Source organism: Pezoporus wallicus, unplaced genomic scaffold (genome assembly GCF_028554395.1).
Source record: "Pezoporus wallicus isolate ANWC-B61680 ecotype Strahan unplaced genomic scaffold, APGP_CSIRO_Pwel_v1 contig_6789, whole genome shotgun sequence".
Classification (NCBI taxonomy): domain Eukaryota; kingdom Metazoa; phylum Chordata; class Aves; order Psittaciformes; family Psittacidae; genus Pezoporus; species Pezoporus wallicus.
In genome coordinates this window covers 43,697-67,746 of record NW_026637361.1, presented here as the reverse complement: position 1 = coordinate 67,746, position 24,050 = coordinate 43,697, and the positions used below count along the sequence as shown (strand labels likewise).

Below are 24,050 nucleotides of genomic sequence, written 5' to 3'. Positions count from 1 at the left end.
TAAAGCCTCTAATATGATGTCATATAAAAGCTTCACAATTACTACTCGCTGAGTTTTTAATCTAATGTTTATTCCTTCAGCATTTTTACTTCAGTGTGTCTGAAGTGTTTTTTATTATACCAGCACCAGTTTCCATGAAGTATTCCCAATAATTATCCAAAATGGATTTGTTTGCAATGTGATTACATCCAGCATTCCCACTCTGTAGTTGCCTTTTGCAGTGACTTTCAGATCAGCTTGGAAGGAGGCTGAGATGCAGTGGGACAAAACATGAAAAAAATTCATCCAAAGCATAGTGACTTTGGAAAATTAATTGGGAGTTTCATGTAAATAACTTGTCAAGAAAATCCAAGTTTAAGCACAGAGAAGGTAGCAGACTTTCTCCAAGCCTGCCGCTTACTCGGTGGAGATGATGGGTCTGTCAGACATTTTAGGTATTTTTTCTAAAATATGATGATTTTTTATTGTTTCTTTTCTTGACCAGTGCAAACCTCTGAGACCTCATACTGCTTCTTGTCACAGCTCTAATCCACATTCAGCAGAGACAAGACTCAGCTCTGCTCAGCACCCACTGGAACCTCTCCCTCCATTACTGCCCTGACTTTAATTGTTCTTTTTTCTCCCTCAATTGATTCTTCCACAGAAGTAACCAGAGCTCGGTATCTCTGAGAACACCTACTGTCCTGTCAAGTGTGATTAGAAGTCACCAGTGGATTAAAAAATTTGTGTGGTGACTTAGAGAAAATGTTCTTTTTCTCGAGTAGCTGAAATTCTGAGAAGCTGATACCATTATGCTGGTAATAGGCCTGTGGCTTTTGATAGCAGTTTATGGATATTTCTGTTTAATGTGCTGTGCTAATAGCTAATGGTAATACAACAGTCATTAACAACCCTGCAGGAATTTTTGAAACAAACTTTACATGGTAGCAAACCTCACAATACATTAAGCCAGAGTCAGAGGGGATTCTGAATTGTTGTCCCAGTGGTGCAATGCACCAAGTTGTATAATTTTAAATTTATTTTTTCATATAAATTCGCTACTAGAGCTGCATAAATAAATTAATGCGTTAAGCCCAGCACAAGCACATCCAGCTGCTGAATACTTTTATGGAACAAGTGAAACTTTCTGCTCCTGTCCCAACAGCGCAAAGCTATCAGTAGAGCTAATGGCTGGGCAAAAATGCAGCATGTTATTTCAGCGTGACTTAATGTAGCATAAATGATTATGGTTTGTTAAGCCACAGAATTAAACATGTACACTTACAGGAGTAATGCTGTCTTGCTGTTTTCTTGAAGGTCATGTCCCAATAACTTTATATTTATGCAGCTCTGCTGAGAAGTGTTCCAGAGCCATGTGTGTCGACAGGTACCTCTGTGGGTCTGGATCAAGACATGTGCTAGCAGAGTCTTCTGAGGGTGGCTACTCCTGCAACACACATTTCTTTTCATAATTGTAATTCTGAAAGCTTGTGGAAGTAGACTGAGAAAGAGATGGAAGGCAGAGCCAACAGGGTGTTGCAGGAAGTACAATTTAATGATTTGTTTTCTCCTTTTGTAGATCACAGCAATGGATCATTCAACTTCAAGGCCCTTTCAGGAGGCTCTGGCTACAAGTTTGGAGTTCTTGCTAAAATAGTGAATTACATGAAGGTACAGACTTTTGCTGTAAAATTATAACGGTTTTAAATACTTCTTTATTCTTCTGTGGTAGCTGAAAGATGCTGTATATTTCAGCTCCAAAATTCTTTTATATCAAGAAGCTGCTTGTTAAATTCAAAGTGCTGTCAGTAAACAGAATGGTCAGCATATTGTTCTGTTACTGAAATCCTCATTATTCCAGGTCACTTAAAAACCAAGACAGGGTATGTTATTTGCAGCAGAAATAGGAACTGCAGCATTCTGTCAGCTTCTAGTATTAATGAGCTATTTATCAAAACAACATGTAACTTGGTGCTTGACAGATGACTTTGTCATCACTCTCAGCTGGTACTAATTTTTTTTATCTCATATTCTCAAAACCCCTAAACTGAAACTCATATGCTGTGTGTACTGTATCTAGTCTGGTTTTGCAGCAGTTGTTTTGTCATCACAGAATACCAGTTTTAGTTACTTTATGCTAACTGAGTCACTGAATAAAATAATTATAGAGCTCTAATAGATCCTGTTTACTTTTCCAGACTAGGCACCAGCGTGGTGACACACATCCATTAACCTTAGAAGAGATTTTGGATGAAACACAGCATTTAGATATTGGACTCAAACAGAAGCAATGGTTAATGAGTGAGGTAATGAAAACATCTGTTTAGATTTTAATTGGAGATAAAGCATTATGAAAATAATGGATTATACACATTTATTTAATGACAAGCTCTATAAATATATAATCTCCCCTTTAGGAAGCTACACTGATTCACATGTCTGTCTGTTATGTACCCTCTACTGTTGAAGTAACAGTGAAATGACTATTCTGACATTTTTAAGGACATGTTACAATTGTTACACAGCATATTTTACTTCACGTGAATTTTTTATTACTGATTTTATATAAAGAAGCTGGTTTTCTTAAGGATTTCCTTTATTAAATAAAAATAATGCAGAGAGCTCTTCCGATGTTGAGGATGTTAAATTAATTAGAACAAAGGAGTATGGCACCAAATTTCATAGGCTTACAGTACATTCTTTGTCATGTACTGAATCTTAAGGTCCTTTCCAACCCTAATGGTTCTATGATTCTATGATGTGAAATATGTCTGAAGTTGTTGGGTAATAGATGTGCAAATTTCACTGCTGGAGTTCATTAGTCTCACTCCAGATGCTAGGTTTTGTTTCTACAGGTTGACTATAATTTGCCACCATGTCGATCTTCGTGCTTCATTGATCTGAATATCTTCATGAAATTTCAAGATTAATAAATCACCAGAATAGCATATTTAGTATTTATACTTGATTCGCATACCTGGTTTTGCTCATATCGTGTTTAATATCCTTGCAATAGAGCAGAAAAGTTTTTTGAGACATGAGGAAGAAGTCTCTGCATAGTAAAACTAGGGTTGCTTTAACCAATTGCTGAGGTGAATAGCTTGAGAGAGGACGCCTTCAACACCGGAGCGGGGGGGGGGGGAGATCAGCTTCCAGGAGCCTCAACTCGGAGCAACAAGAGCCACCGAGGGAGCCTCAAGTCCTCGACAGGACCTGCCCAGGAGCCGGCAGCTCAGCTGACGAGAGCGAGCAGCTGACTCACACGGGGCGGAGCCTGAAGCAGCGGCACCGTTCCGGTCTGGGTAAAACCCTGCCCCAGGGAGCGCGGCGAGCAGAGCGGGTGGAGGCAGTTTGCGCGGGCCGGTGAGCGGGATGATGAGCGCTCGTCGTATGATCAGGGCCCGGTCCGCTGCTCTGCTCTGGCTGCCGCGGCGTGGCCAGCGTAGGCACCCAGACAGAGCCGGTGAGAGGGGAGGCTGCAGTGCAGAGCTCGGGGTGCAGAGAGTGCCTGCACTGGTCTGGTGAGGGGAGGGTGCGCAATGGGCAGGGCTGCACTCCTGGTGGAGGTCCTCCTGCAGCAGGGGCTGAGCTGCGGGATGCTGTTAATAGACTGCGAGATGTCAGGGAAGCTGAGAGTAAGCGGGAATGCTTGCTCCTGGCCCAAACTGTGCAGGGGCCTCGAGCTTCACCTCTGCCTCATGAAGGAAAGAAGGAGGCCGTTAACCTGGGAAGCTGGGAATTAGTGAAAAAAAAAAAAAAAAAACAAAAAACAAAAAAAAAAAAAGAAGGAAAAGGACAACCAAAAGCAAGGGGCTTCCCCCTAAATCCCCTGTCCCCACGCAGAACTGCTTTGCTGTCCTGCAGGGGGCTAATGAGGAAACGCACTCGAGCCAGAAACAGCCGGCTGATGCACTGCTAAAGATCTCTCCTGGTGCTGCTAGGAAAAAGCGGCGGGTCGTAGTAGGGGACTCTACACTGAAAGGGACAGAAGCACTCGTCTGCCGCCCAGACCCTGTCTCAAGGGAGGCGTGTTGCTTACCGGGGGCACGGATCAGGGATGTGGCAGAGAGGCTGCCTGCTCTAGTAAGTCCTGTGGACTATTACCCGCTCCTGGTGATACATGTGGGTGCTAGGGATATAGGTAGTAGTAGCCTGGGGAACATAAAGAAGGACTACAGAGCCCTGGGGGAGGTGGTTATGGGCTCTGGAGCTCAGATAGTCTTTTCATCAATTCTCCAGGATACAGGAGAGGACCTAAAAAAAGCTAGGAAGATTAGTCAGGTTAATAACTGGTTAAAAGGGTGGTGTCATAGTCAGGGGTTTGGGTGTCTTGAACACAGGACCCAAGTTTGTAGACCAGGTCTGGGGGCTGGTGGAGCTGGCCTGATAAAGAAGGGAAAGAGCAGTTTTGGTAGGAGGCTTGCCAGACTGGTCAAGGAGGCTTTAAACTGGATGTGTTGGGGGAAGGGGGGCATCATTCCATCCCAGCACACCCAGTCAGTTGCCAGCACCTATAATAAATGCTTGGAGCAATGTAGAGATATCCCAGCCGCTCCAGCCAATGAGCCGGCTTCATTTGGAGCTCGGCTCAGATGCCTCTATACAAATGCCCGTAGCATGGGGAACAAACAAGAGGAATTAGAGATGTGTGCACATCTATGGGGGTATGATATAATAGGCATCACCGAAACATGGTGGGATGGCTCCTATGACTGGAGTGTTGGAATGGAAGGTTACAGGCTCTTTAGAAAAGACAGGCCTGGCAGGTGGGGAGGGGGAGTTGCCCTTTATGTTAGGGATAGGCTGAAGAGTATGGAACTCTGTCTGGGGACAGGTGAGCAGTCCACAGAGAGTTTTTGGGTCAGGGTTAAAGGGAGAACAGCTATGGGAGACATTACTGTGGGGATCTGTTGCAAACCACCTGATCAAGGAGAACCTGCGGATGAAGCACTCCATAGACAGATAGGAAAAGCCTCACGCTCGCAGGCCCTTGTTCTCATGGGTGACTTCAACCACCCTGACATCTGTTGGAAGGACGGTACGGCCCGGCACAAGCAATCCAGGAGGTTCCTCGATTGTGTAGAAGACAACTTCCTTCTGCAAGTAATAGAGGAGCCAACAAGGAGAGGTGCCATGCTTGACCTCGTTCTCACCAACAGGGAAGGGCTCGTTGGAAATGTGACTCTCCAGGGCAGCCTTGGATGCAGCGATCATGAGATGCTCGAATTTGAGATCCTCAGGACAATGAGAAGAGCGTGCAGCAAGCTCACTGCCCTGGACTTCAAAAGAGTAGACTTTGGCCTCTTCAGGAACCTGCTTAGTAAGGTTCCATGGGATACAGCCCTAGAGGGCAGAGGGGCCCAGGACTGTTGGTTGATATTCAAGGATCACCTGCTACAAGCTCAGGAGTGTTGCATCCCAACCAGAAGGAAGTGCAGCAGGAGGGCCAGGAGACCTCCTTGGATGAATAAGGAGCTCCTGAGGAAAATTCAAATGAGAAAAGAGGCTTATAAAAAGTGGAAGGAAGGAGAGGCGGCCTGGGTAGAGCACAGGGATGTTGTCCGAGAAGCTAGGGACCAAGTTAGGAAAGCTAAGGCCCAGTTAGAATTAAACTTAGCTAGAGGTATTAAAGGTAACAGGAAGGGATTCTACAGGTATGTAGCAAATAAAAAACAGACAAGGGAGAACGTAGGCCCCCTCAGGAAGCCCTCGGGAGAACTGGCTACACAGGATTTGGAGAAGGCTGAGGTTCTGAATGACTTCTTTGCCTTGGTCTTCACTGGCAAAGGCTCTGACCAAACCACCCAAGTCTTGGAAGGCAGATGCAGGGACTGTGAGAATGAAGACCTTGCGACCACTGTAGGAGAGGAACTGGTTCGAGACCATCTTAAAAATCTGAATATGCACAAGTCCATGGGTCCTGATGAGATCCATCTGTGGGTCCTGAAGGAACTGGCAAATGAAGTTGTGAAGCCCCTGGCCATCATATTTGAGAAATCATGGCAGTCAGGTGAAGTTCCCGACGACTGGAAAAAGGGAAATATAACCCCCATTTTCAAGAAGGGGAAAATGGATGACCCAGGGAATTACAGACCAGTCAGTCTCACCTCTGTGCCTGGCAAAATCTTGGAGCAGATTCTCCTGGAAGGCATGCTAAGGCACATGAAAATCAATGAGGTGCTTGGTGACAGCCAGCATGGCTTCACTAAGGGGAAATCCTGCCTGACCAATTTGGTGGCCTTCTATGATTGGGCTACAGAACTGATGGACAGGGGTAGAGCAGTTGATGTCATCTACCTGGACTTGTGCAAAGCATTCGACACTGTCCCACACGACATCCTTGTCTCTAAATTGGAGTGACATCAATTTGATGGGTGGACCACTCGGTGGATAAAGAACTGGCTGGATGGCCGCACACAAAGAGTTGTGGTCAATGGCTCAATGTCCAGCTGGAGACGAGTAACGAGTGGCGTCCCTCAGGGATCAATGTTGGGACCGGTCTTGTTTAACATCTTTGTCGGTGACATGGACAGTGGGATTGAGTGCGCCGTCAGCAAGTTTGCCGATGACACCAAGCTGTGTGGTTCGGTTGATACGCTGGAGGGAAGGAATGCCATCCAGAGGGACCTCAACACGCTTGTGAGGTGGGCTGATGCCAACCTCATGAAGTTTAACCATGCCAAGTGCAAGGTCCTACACCTGGGTCGGAGCAATCCCAGGCACAGCTACAGGTTGGGCAGAGAAGAGATTCAGGGCAGCCCTGCAGAGAAGGACTTGGGGGTGCTGGTCGAAGAGAAAATGAACATGGGCCGGCAGTGTGCGCTTGCAGCCCAGAATGCCAGCCGTATCCTGGGCTGCATCAAAAGGAGTGTGACCAGCAGGTGGAAGGAGGTGATCCTGCCCCTCTACTCTGCTCTTGTGAGACCTCACCTGGAGTATTGTGTGCAGTTCTGGTGTCCTCAACATAAAAAGGACATGGAACTGTTGGAACAAGTCCAGAGAAGAGCCATGAGGATGATCAGGGGACTGGAGCACCTGCCATATGAAGATAGGCTGAGAAAGTTGGGGCTGTTCAGCCTGGAGAAGGCTGCGTGGAGACCTCATAGCAGCCTTCCAGTATCTGAAGGGGGCCTATAGGGGTGCTGGGGAGGGACTCTTCATTAGGGACAAGAGGTAACGGGTTAAAACTTAAACAGGGGAAGTTTAGATTGGATATAAGGAGGAAATTCTTTCCTGTTAGGGTGGTGAGGCACTGGAATGTGTTGCCCAGGGAGGTTGTGAATGCTCCATCCCTGGCAGTGTTCAAGACCAGGTTGGACAAGGCCTTGGGTGACACGGTTTAGTGTGAGGTGTCCCTGCCCATGGCAGGGGGGTTGGAACTAGATGATCTTAAGGTCCTTTCCAACCCTAATTATTCTATGATTCTAATACAGCCTGTGTTACCAGGACTAAAATTCTGGGTTACAGAAACCCCTGTGTTGGTTATGATGGAAGCTTGACTTTGCTGAGGTGTTTCAAAAGGTGGCTCCAGGTTCCTTCCATAATGAATATCAAGATGGAATGAAAAAGCTCTTCCCAACAAGTGTATATGAAATCATCACTGAACTGTTACTGGATAAGAAAAGGTGAAAAAATACCCTGCAGTGCCAAAGTTAGTTATCTTCTCTGTTACAGGTGTTTTCTCCCTCCTTTCTTCTTTCTGTGTTTCTTCTCTTTCTCCTTTCAGGGTCAGGCTGGCATCTGCAGAAGAAACTAAGTTTCCTCTGTTACAGGGGAACTTGCATTGTGGTACTGGCCGCACAGCAAAACTGATTCAGCGCATATCTGAAATCATTTCAGTTGCCCATGAATAACTAGTCAGTTTCACTCTGAACCTGGTATCAGAAATAAAATCCTACTGTGCAGGAGGTCTGCTATTCTCAGTTTCTTCTACAGCTGCTGGTGCCAGTTGACAGCAGTTGGGGAAGACTGAGCCCTGGCTTGTCCCAGGTTAATGGCTTTCACATTAGTAACACCTGTATGACTTGGGCTTGATGAATAACCTCCAAACTGGCAGCTGTAACGTGGCTCGTGTGCTTTAGCTCCTCAAAAGCACGGTATTAAAAAAAGTACTACCATGCGTTCTTTTTCAGGGTTTGAAATTTATGTCCCTGTTACAGGCTCTTGTCAACAATCCAAAAATAGAAGTTGTAGATGGGAAGTATGCTTTCAAGCCCAAGTACAACTTGAAGGATAAAAAGGCTCTGCTCAGGCTCTTGGACAAGCATGACCAGCGAGGGCTGGGGGGAATCCTTTTGGAAGATATTGAGGAAGGGCTACCCAATGCACAGAAAGCTATAAAGGTGAGTAGCATGTGTCTGTGATGTAGTGAACCCATTCCAGTTACCTCCTCAAAGGGGGAGGTAGAGGCTAAGAAGGAATTTCCTCATGAGTTGTTTCTGTTCATTTCACAACTCAAAAGCTATTTCAGAAGATCTAATATTGTAGCTTTTTCTGTATTTCATCCTTTACATTCAGATGTGGCCTGATCTCAGCACAGCTGTCAAAGGTCTTTCTCACAGAAGACTTCTTGATCTCCCACATTCCAACTGTAGGCATTTAGTTTTGCTTTTATACCTTGATCTCAGTCCTCTGTATCTCATCTTTGATTTATTAATATACGTACCACTCGTATCTGCTTTGGATGCTTTTTAATGCCAGTTACTTTGCTGCTTCTCTAGTTTGTTGTGCTTTTTGTAGCGCAACATCTGGGTCCATTGTTCAAGTTGGAATCCTTGGAAACAAAGTGATTTTTGTGCTGTTCTTTTGCATTTGTTTTCAAGGCTTTAGGGGACCAGATAATTTTTGTTAATCGCCCTGATAAGAAGAAAATTCTTTTCTACAATGACAAGAGCTGTCAGTTCACTGTGGATGAAGGTGGGTGTTTGTTTACATTCATTTCCATGATAGTTGATTTGAGTTAATCTCAAACACCTGTATGTATAAGCAGTCTTCAGGTATTTCAGTCATTTAGAGGTGGTAATGAATAAGTATCCAGCTGTCACAAGGATAGTTTATATTAACACAAGGCTAGCCAGACTAGCGAGTGACTTCAGGGGTAATATCCTCTGGATTTTAGTGAATATATTGGAACATGACACCAGGAAGTGTACCATTAACTGTATAAATCCAGGGCTGTTCAGTACATTGTATATTTAGCATACCCAGCACTGATCTGTGTTTAGGAACAAGCAGTTCAGACTGTTTCTATGGAAGGGGGGAAAGGTTAAAAACGACTCTAAAACCCCTTGAAACAAAACGTTTAAGCCATTTGGCTGGATCTCCAGATGAGGGAAGGCATTTAAGGCTCTAGTGTTTGTAGTGAAGGGGTCACTAGTAGCAGTTTGTAGTTCAAGGTAACTATGCTGTCTTTCATCCGCAGGTGGCAGCATGTTCCATCTAAGCAGAAAGTGTGGTGTTTTTTTTTTAATTATCATTCTGTTCCTGCTGGCTTTGGTTTTTCTTTTCATGCAGATGATGATACTTTGTTCTGAGAGGGGGCAAGAATGCTTTCTCTTTTTTGAATTTTGTGGTCAGCCTGCCTATACCACAACTCTTGAAACATCCCTGTGTGGGTTTACTCACTTAACTGCAGCTGTAACGGGTCCTTTTTCCAGCTGAGTTACCCTGTGAGGAAGCAAACACATCCTTCCCGAGCAGTTTTGCTTCTGATTCTTTCCAGAGCACCAGAAGCATGTCTCTTAGGGAGTCACTGGCAGAATTGTCTGCATACAGGATGAGTTGTGACACATTTCTGTGTTAGCGGTGCTCTCTCAGCTCATTATCTCCCAGTAACGTTAAAACAAAGTTTTTATAAAACTGCAAAATAATCTTTGAAGTGTTGTTAGGCTCTTTGATCTTAGGAGCTGATGACAGTTCAAAATATGTTTCTGGTTTAATGTTTATCCTTAGAAATAAGGGCTCTCTGCTGCTTGGTGCATGATTTTCCCAGATGACACCCTCCAGTTTTGAATGTATGTTGGTAGGGATTAGTATCCTCTAAGTCAGGCGTCCTTTCCCACCACTGTCTGAGCTCCATCAGCAGAGAAAGAGGAGCTGTGAGGTTAATGTGGAGCTTGCTGTCTGAAATAGCAGGAGGAACTGCTTGCTGGCAGTGCCTACCTCTGCCCCAGCTAAAGTTGTTTTGATGGCTGAACAAGCTTTTCTTTCTCCCCTTTTAAAAGTAAATCCCAACATACTGCAGCAGCAGTGGTGCAGTACCTATATGTGATGATCTTAAGGGCAGCAGAGAAGGTTTTTGCAGTAAGGAATGGCTTTTGTTCTTCCTTTTATGTGATTAGCCAAGGAGGGTTCAGATTGCATGTGTTCCTTCCTGACTTCCTGACTAATTAATCTTCTGTCAGTAGTGGGTAGCTGAAAGTGTTTATAAAAGCCAGGGTAGATTTCAAGTGCTTCAGCCAAGTAAAGCACTGCCTTCTTGTGCTGAGGCTCAGCACTCGGCATGTGAACCAGGCTTTCACCCCATGCAGGCTGAATGCTGGAAGGCCAGTCTGATTGCTTAACTGTTAGAGTTGGTATCTTTCACATCTGAATGTAATACAGGACGTGTTTTAATGCCTAGAAATTCAGGTACTTAATTATGCATGTTTTTAATATTCTTCCTAAGCACCTTTGAGGAGGTTTAAAGACTGGCTAAAGCATTTTAAATTAAACAGTGTAAAAATTGCTTGGGATCAATGGTGGCTTTGAATTCCAAGGTGAAGCAGGAGCAGCACAAACCTAACATGGAGCACCTTTTCCTTCTGGTATAAATCTAGTACTGTGTTCTCTGGGACTGTTAGGAAGCAGGACTCCATCTTCCCCACTACTCAGTTGTTTCTTCCCTTCTGCCCTGTTACTGTCTGTTCTTGTCCTGTGCTCAGATTCTGGCTCACCTCAGGTGTGTTACAGCAGTTTATCTCCAGAAGCAATCCTAACCTTTTTACCAGGAGTGGGTGAGGCAGTCAGAAGTGCAGGATATAAGCCACACTGAGTTCACCATGCAGCCATTTACCCATGACTTTGTTCCCCAAATGTAAGCATTTATAAAAAGGGAGCGTGTTAGAGTGTAATCACTTAGGGAATGTCAGCACAAATTTGTTTTGTACATGAGGCACTTCTTGATGGAATAAAGTTGAGGTAACTGTGCATTCTTACCCCTTGGGTATTGGAGAGAGAAGATGTTTGCAAAACCTTTGCTATGCAGCCCTCAGCTTTGCTGTGTGTTACTGATAGTCAAAGCTCATTGTTTTAAGTCTGTGCATGCAGACATCCCCATGCTGGAGATGTTAGCAAACATCTAAACTGACCGTTCAGTCAGCTCATGGTGTCATTTCCTCCACTCTTTACTTGAAAGACCAGAAGTTAGCTATCTGGAGGAGCCAAGCAAGCAGCTTTTGAGTAGTGTTGATTCTGTCAAGCCTCTGAGTTAAAATATTTCAGTGGTCAAATTGCAAGATACTGCATACAGGATTTGGTCATAGTCCAGGTAAGACATGGAGCACCTGCCTTGGGGACCAGGATCACAACTTTCTGCCTCCTCTGGGAGAGATCTGCATTGGCATCAGGACTTAAAGTTCTGCTGAAAATGTGTGTGTTTCCTTCAGGGTTTACAGCACCTGCATTGCTTTGGCCAGAAATTCTTTGGGAATTTCTCCCTGGGGGATTTTTTTTCTGGGCTCCATCTTGTCATAGCAGCCCAGGTGGTGGGAGAAATTGACAGCTTGTCTGAATGCAGGCTACTGCAGTCAGGTGTAGCCTTACTGTCTTGACTGTTGGGCAGGTTTTTTTCTTCTATAGCTATTATGCACTTGTTCTGGCTGATCTCCCAAATAGTTTAGTGTTTCTGATAGAAGAGCATTTTGCTGTGCTTTCGATGGTGTGAAGATCACCTAGCTGTTGACAGGACAGGGAGAAGGAAAACTGAATGTGCTCTGTAATTTAAATGGTTACATGCGTTGCAGGAATGTGGGCATCTGAACCTGTTCTCTGTGCCTGGCTAAAGCAGGACAGCATGTGATGAGCTTTCTGCCCCAGCAATCCCCTTCCCACTCCTCACAGCAATACTGAACTCCTTGTGCCTGTCCACAGAGACAAGAAGGACGTTGTAAAAAAAAGGATCTGGAATATTGAAACCATCTCTAACAACTGCTTTCTGTCACTGTTGTCCACTCTTCAGACACATCAGCTCCTCACAGCATTTTTCTTTCAGTCTTCTCCCCTCTCCAGAGATAGGCCAGCCTGACACATCCTCCTATCTGGCCAACTGTAATCACTGATGCTGCTCCAGAGGTGATGGAGCACAGCAATCATGTCATTGAACGCCATTTCCTCCCCTCAGACCCTCTCTTGAAATGCTGCTTTTAACAAGTGGTGACCCTGTTTGCTTGGAGCCACACAGCCAGGGTTACAGCACTTCAGATTCTCCTCAAAGACGGAGAAATATCTTTTCTATCTTGGGTCAAGGGTTTGAATTTTGAGGTGTAGAAATAGCACAGCTACAAGTGTGGAGAGTTGTTTCTAGAGAGCTGTAGTTATTGCCAGCTTTTCTCATAGTTTCTCCTGTTTCAGAGAGGGTGTTGCAGTAATTCAGATAGCATATTCCCAAGGTGTAAACTTTCGTTAGCTGATAGGGGCATAGTCCTTGGAGACTTCTGAATAACTCTGACAGGTAGTCTGGCAATGGCCCGCTGCAGCCAGACTGCTGCTGTCTTTCTTCAGTCTTGCATTTAGCTCATTGTCTGGTGTTACACTGAGTCGGTTTTGTGATGAGATGATAGATGTATCTCCTTTTCTCTTTCAATGGCACCCTGAATGCAAACAGCTGATATGCACAGCTATCAGAAGGCTGGCAGCTCTGTTGCTTCTCCACCTTTATCCTGTGCTTTTAATCCTGGACCAGTCCTTTAACACAGAGTATTTTGGGGGGATGACTGTTTTGTTGTGACTTCCCCCCCAACTTTCCTAGGCAATAACACATTTTCATGCCCTACATGGAGCTTCAGCATGGGGAGAAGGTTCTTTTGTGGTTACCACAGTCAGAGCAACAGCGTTGAAAGCAGCCTGATTTATGAAGGAATTTTTACATGGGAGTTGCAGAATACTGTAGAGTGACCCTGGTGGGGCCAATTAGTGGATTAAATTATCTGTGTGTAAAGTCCACTTTAGCATTGTGGTTTTGATTCTTGGTGACTTAGATTCATATTTCTTGGCCAAGTTTAAAAGGTGAATGAGAAGCTATAATGATGGTTTAACCGCTGCATTACAAGAAATGCAAACTGCTGTGGTTAGATATTAACCATGATCTGCACTCTTGTGCATGTTGATCCTTGAAGAGCTGACCATTTATTTTCTAATGTTTAATTTTTCACTTCTGTTCCCCAGCAGAATGTAGACCAGTTTAACCTTAAGCACCTATCCTCAGCTTTCTTTTTTTTTTTTGTTTTTTTTGCACTGAGACATATTTGTCCATATATCATAAACTCTAATAAGGAGAAGTATCATCTGTCTTTGTAGCAGATCATCATGAGTAAAAGGATGCTGTCATGTGAAAGTTCAGTTATCACTTTTCTCCTCTGCCATCACCTTGTGTTCACATGCCTGCCATACATCTTGGGGGACTGACCTGCAGCTCTTCAGCTCCTACTGGAGTCATCCGTGCAGAGCCAAAGGCAGAACAGCACAACACAGTGTTCAAGTATCTCTAACTGGGATCTGTTTAATAGTCGTGCATTTATGTGCAGCCTTGTCACTTAACATGGGAACTGCAGACACATGATTAGAAATACAGTTACTTGCAATGTGCAGTACTGATTAGTCTTTCCAAGCACCTCTGGGGGCTCACCTTGGGTGTTGAGGACAGGGAGGGGGGATGACCAGAAAGAAAATAGCTTGAAAGAGCATATTCTGCTCAGTTAGGAGGATGCAATGGGAACCTTACACAGGCTGTTAAGTCTTGATCTGAGGGCTCATCCCTAAGGAATCTCTCTTGCATGTTAAGCTTTGATCACAGCACAGCCTTCTCCACCTGCTGCAACAGGATTAGGTGAGAGATGATGTGTGATAGCAAGCATTGCGTTAAGTTATCTGAAAACTGGTGGTCTCGATACTACTGTGCTGTATGAGAGTGTATGTGCCTGTATGAAAAATGGGCTGAACACTGCCTCCATTTAACCAAAAGTGGTGTTTTGACAGGATTTGGTTCTCTTCAAAAACTCTGCATTACAAAAAATGAACATTGTTGTTCTTCATGGGCAAAATACCTTTCTTTTGTTTCCTGGAAAGCTTAAACAGCCCTTTACTGTTGGTAGTGGGAAGAAAAAGACCCAAGACTTAAAGCACATCTTTCATAGAAAAACAAGAGGTATTAGGGAACTGGTCCAAGTACAGGAACCAAGTCTGTTATGTATACCTTTTGTACAGTGTCATCCTGTTGCAGGGTGTCTAGAGCCAGTGTATCTGTGGCAGACCATCATTTCATCACCTGCTGTGTAGGACAGCTTCTTAAGCTTGCAGAAGTTGTGGTTGTTTTGACAACTGTATACTAAATATATCTGGAAATAAAGGGAAAAAATGTAGTCTTGCGTTTCTGTGTGTGCCTCGTGTTTTATTTATAGTTTGTTAGCCAAACCTGCTGACAGGATATATTGAACTTACTGCCTGGGGAATGAAGGGAGGTAGGATTGTACCAGCCGCTGCCTGGAGAAAGCATTCCAGAGGCTCTGTGGAACTTTACGTGAGGCAGAAAGTGTGCAGGCACATGGCAGCTGCTCTAATTAAGACTTACTGTCTTTCTCCTTTTTTCCTGCTGCTGTGTCTTTTAAGGTATCTCTTTTTAACACCAGAGGAATGTTAGTAATTTATTATCTGTACAGCACGGTATGTATTATATTACAGTGATAAACAATCATAAACCCACTGAAGCAAATGCCTTGAATCTTCAGTAAATTGGACTATGAGATGACAAGTCTCCCAAGACAATGGCAGCTGAGGATGTGTAAATGGAGTTTCCATTTATGGTTAGTTATTACTCTTCACCAAGATCTTTTGAACCAAGGCTTATAAAACACATTGACAGTCTACACAGCTACAGAGGTGCTAGGCAAAAAAAAGAGACTCCATAGCAAATTCACATTAAAAGCACGTGTTGCCTGTGAGTGCTCTCAATGAGGATGCAAAATAAGGGTTTCTTTGGTGTTTCAGAGTTTCAGAAGCTGTGGAGGAGCATTCCTGTGGATTCTATGGATGAGGAGAAGATTGAAGAGTATCTGAAACGACAGGGTATTTCTTCCATGCAAGAAACTGGACCAAAGAAAATAGTAAGAGATACAAATTGCAAATCTTTCTAGGGGATTCCCACTTCCTGAGCCACCAGTGTTAATTCCAAAAGATGATAAGCCTTTGCATAGATGCTTTGTGTAGCTCAGGGAAGTGTGACCAGTTTTAAGAAGTTGTAGATAACAATGCTATAGCCAGCAGTCAGTGTTTTTACAGCTTGTTTGAGCCTGTGTAATAACCCAGGCAGCATCAAGGAGAGGGCAAATGCCAGAAATTTCTGTGAGCTCCAAAGTGGAAGCTTCTGTTTGAAGCTGTGCAATACATTAGGAGTAGAAGAACAGCTACTTTTCTGGGGAGAAGGGTTGGGGTTTTGTGACTTTTTCTTCTCTGCTAAATAGCTTTGATGTCTTGATGAGAACCCTCATGTAATATGCCTCCCACCACACACATGCTGTTCTCCAAGTTGGGTGCAGTATGCTCCCAGTGTTTTACCAGGAGGCCAAAATGTCTGCAAGCTCTCAAAAAATGCTTTCTTCCTGACTTCGAGCAATTCATTTTTTAACATTTATTTGATGTGATACATCATGTCTTTTCTACAGTTAGCTTCAAACATTCCTTTCCCTTCCACATAGGACTTGTTCCTGGTTTCTGCTAGTCACTACACTCTAGAAGCTTTAATGCCTCTCACCATGTAGGCACTCCTGACTTCATTATATGCTGAAGGTGTCTTTGAGCACATAATTGTGGATAGAATGATGGGTCATGTACCTGCTTCTGTAACTGCATGGGAGTGTTCAGAAGCTTCACTTACAAATGCCAGCTTTACTGCTGTGCATGGGATACAGAGACTGCTCTGTCCACATCTCCCTGCCTGGATTTGAGTTGAATGCTGTTGCTTCTTGCCAGAAAAAGAAAGCACCTTCCTTCAGGCAGGGTTCTTCTTCACTGAAGTGATGACTAGCACAGCATCACACATCAGGTCAGATGTTGCAGCTGGAGGGCAGATCTTTTGACTGCTGTTTATTTCTTCTTACAGGCTCCTATTCAGAGGAGGAAGAAACCCGCTTCTCAGAAGAAACGCCGGTTTAAGAGTCACAATGATCACTTGGCTGGAGTATTAAAAGATTACTCTGATGTTCCTGGCAAACAGTGATCAGTTGAAATCTGGAGCAAACATGCATTTTTAATATATCAGGATTTTGCCACTTGGGTTCAGTGTCTGCTTGCAGAAAGACTGACTGTATATAGTAATGTGATGTGTTTCCCCTACCCCATCAACTGCCCAGTTGAAACAGGTCGGTTTAAGAGCAAGTATGAACTACTAAGTTTAGAGTTTAATTTAATTACCTAATGGGAAATGTGTCTTTAAGTAAGAAGTTCTCACTAGTTGCCTCTTGGCATAGTGGTAAATGGTGCTCAGCATGTAATGCAGGAGTTCCTGTTCAGTGCTTAACTCTGCTTTTACATGGCTTAATGGGTATTTACCTGGAATTACTTACAAGGGGCTTTCTGGTAGGATTGAATACAACATTTGTTTTACCTATATCAGGAAAACCTTTTCCTAAAGTCACTTCAGGCAAGTTTCTTTCATAGCCAAATACACCCCTGGTTTGTAGGCTTCTTTTTTGCCATGAAACTGAGCTTTACTGAGAATAGGTGATATCTGAGGCTCAAACTCAGGAAAAAAAAAAAAGACAAAACCCCTCTCCCGAAGTCCCAGCAGGCTGCAGGATGGCAATGCAGCTGCAGCTCCCTAATGCTAATCAGAAATTGCCCTTGGTGATTTTTCAGCAGTGTAGGGGATGCACATGTGTTGCACAGTTCTACTCTATGGGCAGGAGGGAAATAAAATGACAGTGTAATGCTGAAGCCATATTTTTTTCTTTTGTTTTGTTTTTCAGTAATACACTTAATGCTGGTTTCCAGTTTTCCATCCTTAAAGAATGAGAGAATCAACATCTTTTGTGCTTGTTGCATTTTCTTTTTCAAGGAAAGGAAGGAATCTTTGCTGTATTTTTACCTTTTTGATGACTTATTGTTCTGGGCTGACACTGTCATCTTTTTATCATCTGTGGTTGGAGAGAGGGGAGGAACCACCTTAAATGAATGCTTCAGTTGCCTGATGTTCTGTGCAGTACAGACTAATGTGGAAGGTGGCCAAACTGTGTCTTGATAATTTATTTGTATGTTCTGAACCAGAATCAGTCAATGCTGATACTGTTTTCATGGCACTGCAGGAGGGGAGTTGCTTCTCTGCACTTCTAGGGTTAAGATCAAAGATAAAACAGGTGACTGTGACATGCCACCAGCAGCAGATTGCTGCTGCTTGCACATGAGCTGGTGTCTTGATGTGTCGGGGGCTGAAGCAGAGGCCGTCAGATCTGGACATGTGAACAGGTGAAGAATAAGGCTTTGTTGCTGTCACACTGAACTTGTTATGTCTGCCTGGGGAAGCACACAAGAAGTAATAACCTTCTGTAAGTGTAGCATTTATCCTTCTGATACTGAAGACTGCTCTTTTGAGGAACAGACAGTACTTCTGGCATTGCACATGTCAGTGCTGTATCAACCTTAAAGATTTGATAAATGCTGGTAAGAGTTTTATTCTATTTTTTTTCTCCCATGCTTTTTAAATATAAATATATATTATAAAGCATGCTGCTCCGGCTGGTGTTGAAATTGGTTTTATTCCCTATATTTTCCAGGTCAGCACAAGCAATTCCTTTGGAGCTTTTAGTTTTCCATTGCAGCTCAGCTTTAAAGCACCCATGGCACACTTGAAAACTTTTCTCCTCTCTCCTGTCATCATTACTCCAAAACCACAAAAAAGTTCCCTTCCATCTGCTGCATTTTTGAGCAGTGATTTTTTTTTTTTTTTTGGTGGTGGTACTCAGACAAAAGTAGAACTCTTTAGTGAGCTCTGAGTTGCCTTTCATACCTTCTGGGTTTCTAGGGGGGTAACTTCCCAGTCATCCCAGTCATCTGACATGGTGTTATCCATTCCCTATGACACAAAGCTTGCAAAGCAGGCTGTAAGGTAGGCTATCTGCTTTGTTTCTCTGCTCAAGTGATTAAGATAATAGGGAAGTCTCAAGAAAATACCTGCAGCTATTTTCAAAGATTAAAAATATGTTAGGTCAAAAAATAGCAAAGGAAGACTGACTAGCAGCGCTGTGTGCTGTGCTGGCATTGTCAGGCTCCAGTGTTAAAAGGAACAGAACAGTTCAGTTGAAAGGCTGGATTAGATGCTCTGTATCACCAGAGGAAGTCTTCTCCAGAGGAAGGCATAGTAAGTTTTACAGGTACAGTCTTGGATGTAGCTGAAGGGAAGCTCACATTGGCCTGTTGGAAGTGTCATGGAATATAGTTGTGAAGAAAACAAGCTCAGAAAATAAGCATGAGCTCCTCTCTTTGTGTGGGTTTCAGGAGTTCAGGTTTGTTTTTTCTGTTGAAGATACTCCCAGGGATCCTTACAGGTTTGTTTGTTTTTTTTTTCTAAGGCTTCTTAAAAGTCAAATGGTGCAACTTGAAAACACCTCAGACTGTATCAGCAGGAGTCCATTTGTTGAAAGCATTTTAGTACCACTCTAGTCCACTTTCAGTCTCTTCACAGCATAATGTCCAAATCAGGCTTTTCATTGAAGTTCAGCGTAAGAGTTCACAGCTGTGAAAAACTTAAACCTACTTCATCTTCCTCCAGGGTGTTCTCATGTATTCTGTGTTTGGGAAGATGGTTCTCCTGGTGGCCAAACCCACTGTGCCCTCAGCTCACTTTGGTTGGCAAAATCCTTGTTAGTCTGGCATTGTAAAGGGCTGCTGAGGGGCATCATGCTCTCTCCTGGGGGCCATGGGCCTGTTACTCCATTTTTCTCTTCATTCCCTCAAAGTATCTGCTGCTAACCAGAAAGATAAGGAAACTCGGACTGCCCTTGACTAAGATAGAACATAGAAATAGAATGCTTCAGTTGGAGGGGACCTGCAGTGATCATCTAGTCCATGGCAGGCATTTCTGTCTTACGCATTTCAGGAAGGTTCTTTGGTAAACCCATCTTGGTGCAGTCTTTACCTGTCCCTACAAGATGATTTTTTCCCTCTTCTACTCTCCTGAGGCTCCTCAGGTGATGTGTGTCCTGTCCAGCCAAGGACATTGTATCTGAGCTGTCTACACCATCCTTTTGCTTGCACATTCACACCTTGAGCCTGTGGCTGTGAAGACAGTATCTGCAGCAGTCAGTGGAGCAGATAGCACAGCTTTGCTGAGGTCTGCAAGCAGCCAGGGATATGCACTTGGTCCTGTTTCCCCCTTAATATTACACTAGTTTATCTTTTTGGGAAGGAGGTGTGCCCCAAAGTAAAAGCACTATTATTTTTTTTTTAAGGTGCAAGCTGAATAGCCCAGGTGTGTCACAGCTCTACCGACTTCTCTCCTAAAAGTTGTAACTAAGGAGTTATTCCACCTCCTTCTCCTGTTCTGATGATCATTCTGGAAGGGGATGGAAAACAGAAGGATTTTGTATGCTTGAATGAGAAAACTGACATAAGGTGGTGTGTACCAGAGCTAATCTATAATTCATCATGATCACTAAAGGCTTTTAGAGAGCAGAGTAGAGAGAGGCAAGGGAGTCCTGACAAATGGCATAAAGACCCTGCACATGGATGTAGCCAGTGAGGGCTGTCACTTCTGATGAGCATGGGCAGGCGTTGCAGGGCCACGGGGGAAAGCTGGGCTCCTGGTACCTTCTGACGAGGCGAGGCTGCATTTGCAGATGACTAGAAGCAACTCTGGTACTGACATCTAATTATTTCCAGCTTTATTGTTTGCTTTCCGGTTGCTGCTAATGGACCAGGCCCAAATTCCTTTGTGTGTTACAGCCTTGGGGACCTCTGTCAGCTCCTGCATCTGGAGGAGGATGTCCAGGAGGACTGACTGCTTACTGTTGGCTGGTTAAGACCAGCAAGGCTAACCTCTAACAGCTATCAGGGAGAGGAGAGCTCGGACCCCAGTCTGCTGGTACTAGCTTTCTATTGCTGGATATGGCTGGATCGTTGCACCCTGCTGCAGAGTTGTCAGCAAGATAGGCATCAGCCTGAAAACAGCATTCCCAGTTACCTCATATAGCTGGCATTGCTGCAGCACTGCCCAGACTGACTCTAGGGGTGCTTACAAAAGGGAATCGTTGGCCAGCATTTTGTGGTAATGCAGAAGGTGGCTTGGGGGCCAGATACCTTCCCAGAGGACAGAGGGTCTGCTTCTGTGCTGCTCCTTGGGTCTGTTCAGCTCTATAGGCACATTCCTAACCATGTCTGTCTTGTCCTGCACAGGCTGTCTGGAGCAGGTGTATCCCTTATCTCTTATCTGCATCCCTGTGAAGCAGATAAGGAAGAATGGCAGTTCCCCAGATGAGAGGGCTTGTCTGGACACAGCAGGGCTCTCAGCAGGAAGGCAGCTTCTCCCTTGTGCTGGGTATTGCATAGCTCTAGCCACTCCGTTCCCAAATGAGAAGGACGCAGCCTGTGCCACTCCAGCAAGGGCCAGTGAAGCAAGGGAAGCTCTTGGCTCTCTGCTCAGCACTGGGGAGGTTACACCTCAAAACTGTCTAGCTTGGGCCTCCCCCCAACTCAAGAGGGATGCTTGGGGAGGGTCTGTTTGGGGCTTCTGGGTTGCTCAGGGCTGGGGACAGAGGGTTTGGGAGAAGAGTGGGGAGCTGGGACAGCTTTGTGCAGTGAAGACACAGGTACAGCGATGTGAAAGCCAGTTAGAAAGATGATGATCTTAAGGTCCTTTCCAACCCGAACTATTCTATGATTCTATGATGTGTTCAAACTCTTCTTGGCAGCCATTCCATATGACATAATAGGGGAACATGGGAAGTTTGGCTTGGATATTAGGAAGAAAGAAGCTGGTGGGGAGGTGTCTCCATCCATGGAGATTTCATGCATCACCCAGACAAGACAAGGCTGCCAAGACCTCATTGGCAGCAGTTCTGTTGCAAGAGAGAGGTTGGATCAGAGGCCTCCGGCAGCCCCTTTTACCAATGTGCTGATGTGGGTGTGAGCCCCAGTTGCTTGCTGTAAGAGCAGTTCTCCTTGTTTCTTGCTTTCTGCTGCTTTGGCTTGCAAGTGTGTGCAGCAGCCTCTGTGTTACCCAGCAGCCCAGGAAAAAACACCCATGACTCTGAAAACCCATCAGCACAACATGTGGTTGGGACCCACATGTTGGTGTCTACCAGCCTTGTGCATTGGACACAGTCTAGAGTGCAAGCACAGCAGGGGAAAAGCATGGTTAAGGCAGGAGGCTGTTCTTTCATGAAGTTAATTTTTTTACTATACCTGCACTTCTGGGCTTACGTCCAAGGCCTGAAGTACTTGTGTGATTTCTTCCTGCCTCCATCAGTTGTGTTCTCTATTCCCTCCTGAGCTAGTTATTAATTATGGAGACTGCAGAGATGAAGTCCAGGCTCTACTAATGGTTGACTTCCTTGTGTTTTAGAAGAAGCATTTCAGAGATGTGCTAATGATATTTCTTCACTTTGCTTTTCAAGCTCCACTATCATCTTGGTTTCTAGCCTGTGTGTGGCAGAGAGGCAGACCATGGTGTTTAAATGTTGTCTGAAGCCCAGCTCTCCAGGCAGCCTGCAGTTGCAGGGCACACATCTGTGGCACCCTCCTCATCTCCCTGGATTGAAATGTCTCCATGATGCAGTTATCCCCATCCTTCCCAGGGCAGTGGGGTTGGCCAGTGCTTTAGCTGCATGCTTTTCTGTGCACCTGGAGTCTTTTTGTGCAAGCAAGGACCGGGTAGCTTTGCCTAGCAGCATTTGGGCAGCAGAGTGACCCTAGTTGGCTGATGCCTCTCAGTTTCCTCAAGCTTTGAGAGCTGGGGAGAAAATCCAAGGTGAGTGCTGCACCCTCACCCCAGCTGTCATCACAAAGCTATATCTCTTTGCTCTTAGCCACCAGCTTCCCTCCCAGCCTGTGCCTCAGCCTCTAAAGCTGCCTGGCCAAACCCCAGTACTCTCATCTTTCCTCTCCTAGCCTTGTTATTCCTTTTCCCCTTCTCCCAAGGAGGCCTGCAGGAGCCAGTGCTGGGCTGGCTCCTCCTCCCTGCCCCATCCGAGCTGTGGGGACTGCTGGCCAGCCTCGGCGCCGGCTCTGTCTGCCCTTTGCTTTCCTTGCCCTGGCTGGCCCATCTCCATTCCCTCATCCCTGCCTTTGCTGCTGCCTGCTCCCCTGTACAATCCTCTGGGAGACACAGCTCTTCTCCTTCTTGTTCCCATTCTTCCACTGATGGGTTGTGTCTATCCATTGTGGGGAGTTAGCGCTTGTTCTTTTCTCCACAGGCCCTGGCAGCCTGTTCCCTGCCTTCACCATTGCTTCCAGCCTGCTGCTGTCAGTGGGCAGCCTCAGGGTAGAGATGCAGGGATGTAGAGATGCATAGGAAGGAGCTGCCTGCATTCCCCCTGCCCAAGCGTAGCCTTAGTGTTAGGGGAATAGGGAGAGAAAGACTTGGAAACAGTGGAATGCAAAATGTTCCCATTTTAGTTTTTCCAGTGCTGCCCATTCGTGCCCCCCAGCCCGGGACATCCCTGGTATTGTGTGCCAGTTCTGGGCTGGGAGTCCCAGATCTTGTTTTGCAATCTTCTGGTGTTGGCTAGCAGCTTGGGCCTTCTTGTAAGCGCCCTGACGGTCATGGGGAAGGAATGTTCCCCCAGCCGCATGGGGAAAGGTCACCATGGGCAAAGGGGATGTTGGGACCAGGCGAGCATGCTCCCTTGCTTTCCATCGCCAGTGAGGGCAACACTGATCAGCACGAAGCTGAAAACATTCTGGCCTTAAAGAAAAGGTTCAGGAGGTTAAATATTTTGGGGAAGGCCCCACTTCCTTTTACAGGGCAGATCTCCCAGCACATCTGTGCCCAGGCAAAGTCCAGGAGGACATTTCCCTGTGAGTTTCATTGCCTTTTTAGCGATGGAGAATGTTTGCTGATGAATCTGCATTTGCTTGTCTCGCTGAAGCAGTGCCCAGGACAGTGTTGTTCTGAATAGTAGCTGGGCTGAGTACTCTCTTCCCTTCCCATCCCAGGCCTGCCAACAAACCTCTCCCCTGAACTCAACTCGGAAAGAAAGCTGTGACTTGCGGTGGCCACGGAAGGATTAGCATCCAACATTAAGGGCTTAACTCTTCATCCCTGCCAGCGGGGGTTTCAAGTAACACCACTGTGCCTTTCACTCTCAGCGAGTTTGTACCCTGCTTTAATAACATCCTTTACACACTATTCTCTGGGCTGGGTTTTCTAAGCTGGAGCTTACTCCTGGTGCTTTGCTTTCAGAGTCTGGCATGTTGGCTGAGGCTGGTGGCATTGAGTGGGGTGAGAGCAGAGTGGAGAAAGGAGGAGGAATTCTAGGTTGGCCTCAGGAACCAAGTTTGTCAGAATTCTCAGCATGTTAAATAAAAAAAAAGATAATCTGGCCCTTGGTCTCTAGGTTATGTTTGCCTCTGCTGTAGCTGAGCTCATGGAAAAATGCAGCTTAGCTCCTGCGCTCAGTGCCAAGATTAGTAGGTTTAAAAACTAACCGATAACATCTCTGTAAGTTTGGAATAATTTCTTTTAAGCCTGATGATCCTTCCAGCCTGGATGTTGGAGCTTTCCTGGAGATCCACGTGAGCCAAGCAGGACAACAGTATCAGCCCTGAAAAAAGTCACCGTGTCACCTTCAAATACCCAGAGGAAGGAGGCTGCTGTTCCCCAAAGCCCT

The 24,050-nt window shown here is 45.1% G+C and overlaps 1 protein-coding gene across 1 annotated transcript; it reads left to right on the top strand.

Annotated features, from left to right (window-relative positions):
- Positions 1 to 146: 146 nt before the first annotated feature.
- Positions 147 to 17,163, top strand: GTF2E2 (general transcription factor IIE subunit 2). The gene is made up of 7 exons (XM_057405111.1): positions 147 to 434; positions 1,559 to 1,650; positions 2,178 to 2,285; positions 8,139 to 8,321; positions 8,802 to 8,895; positions 15,220 to 15,335; positions 16,331 to 17,163. Exons 1-7 carry the CDS (start codon positions 410 to 412, stop codon positions 16,445 to 16,447), a joined length of 735 nt encoding a protein of 244 aa, XP_057261094.1. The 5' UTR covers positions 147 to 409; the 3' UTR covers positions 16,448 to 17,163.
- The last annotated feature ends 6,887 nt before the right edge of the window (positions 17,164 to 24,050 follow it).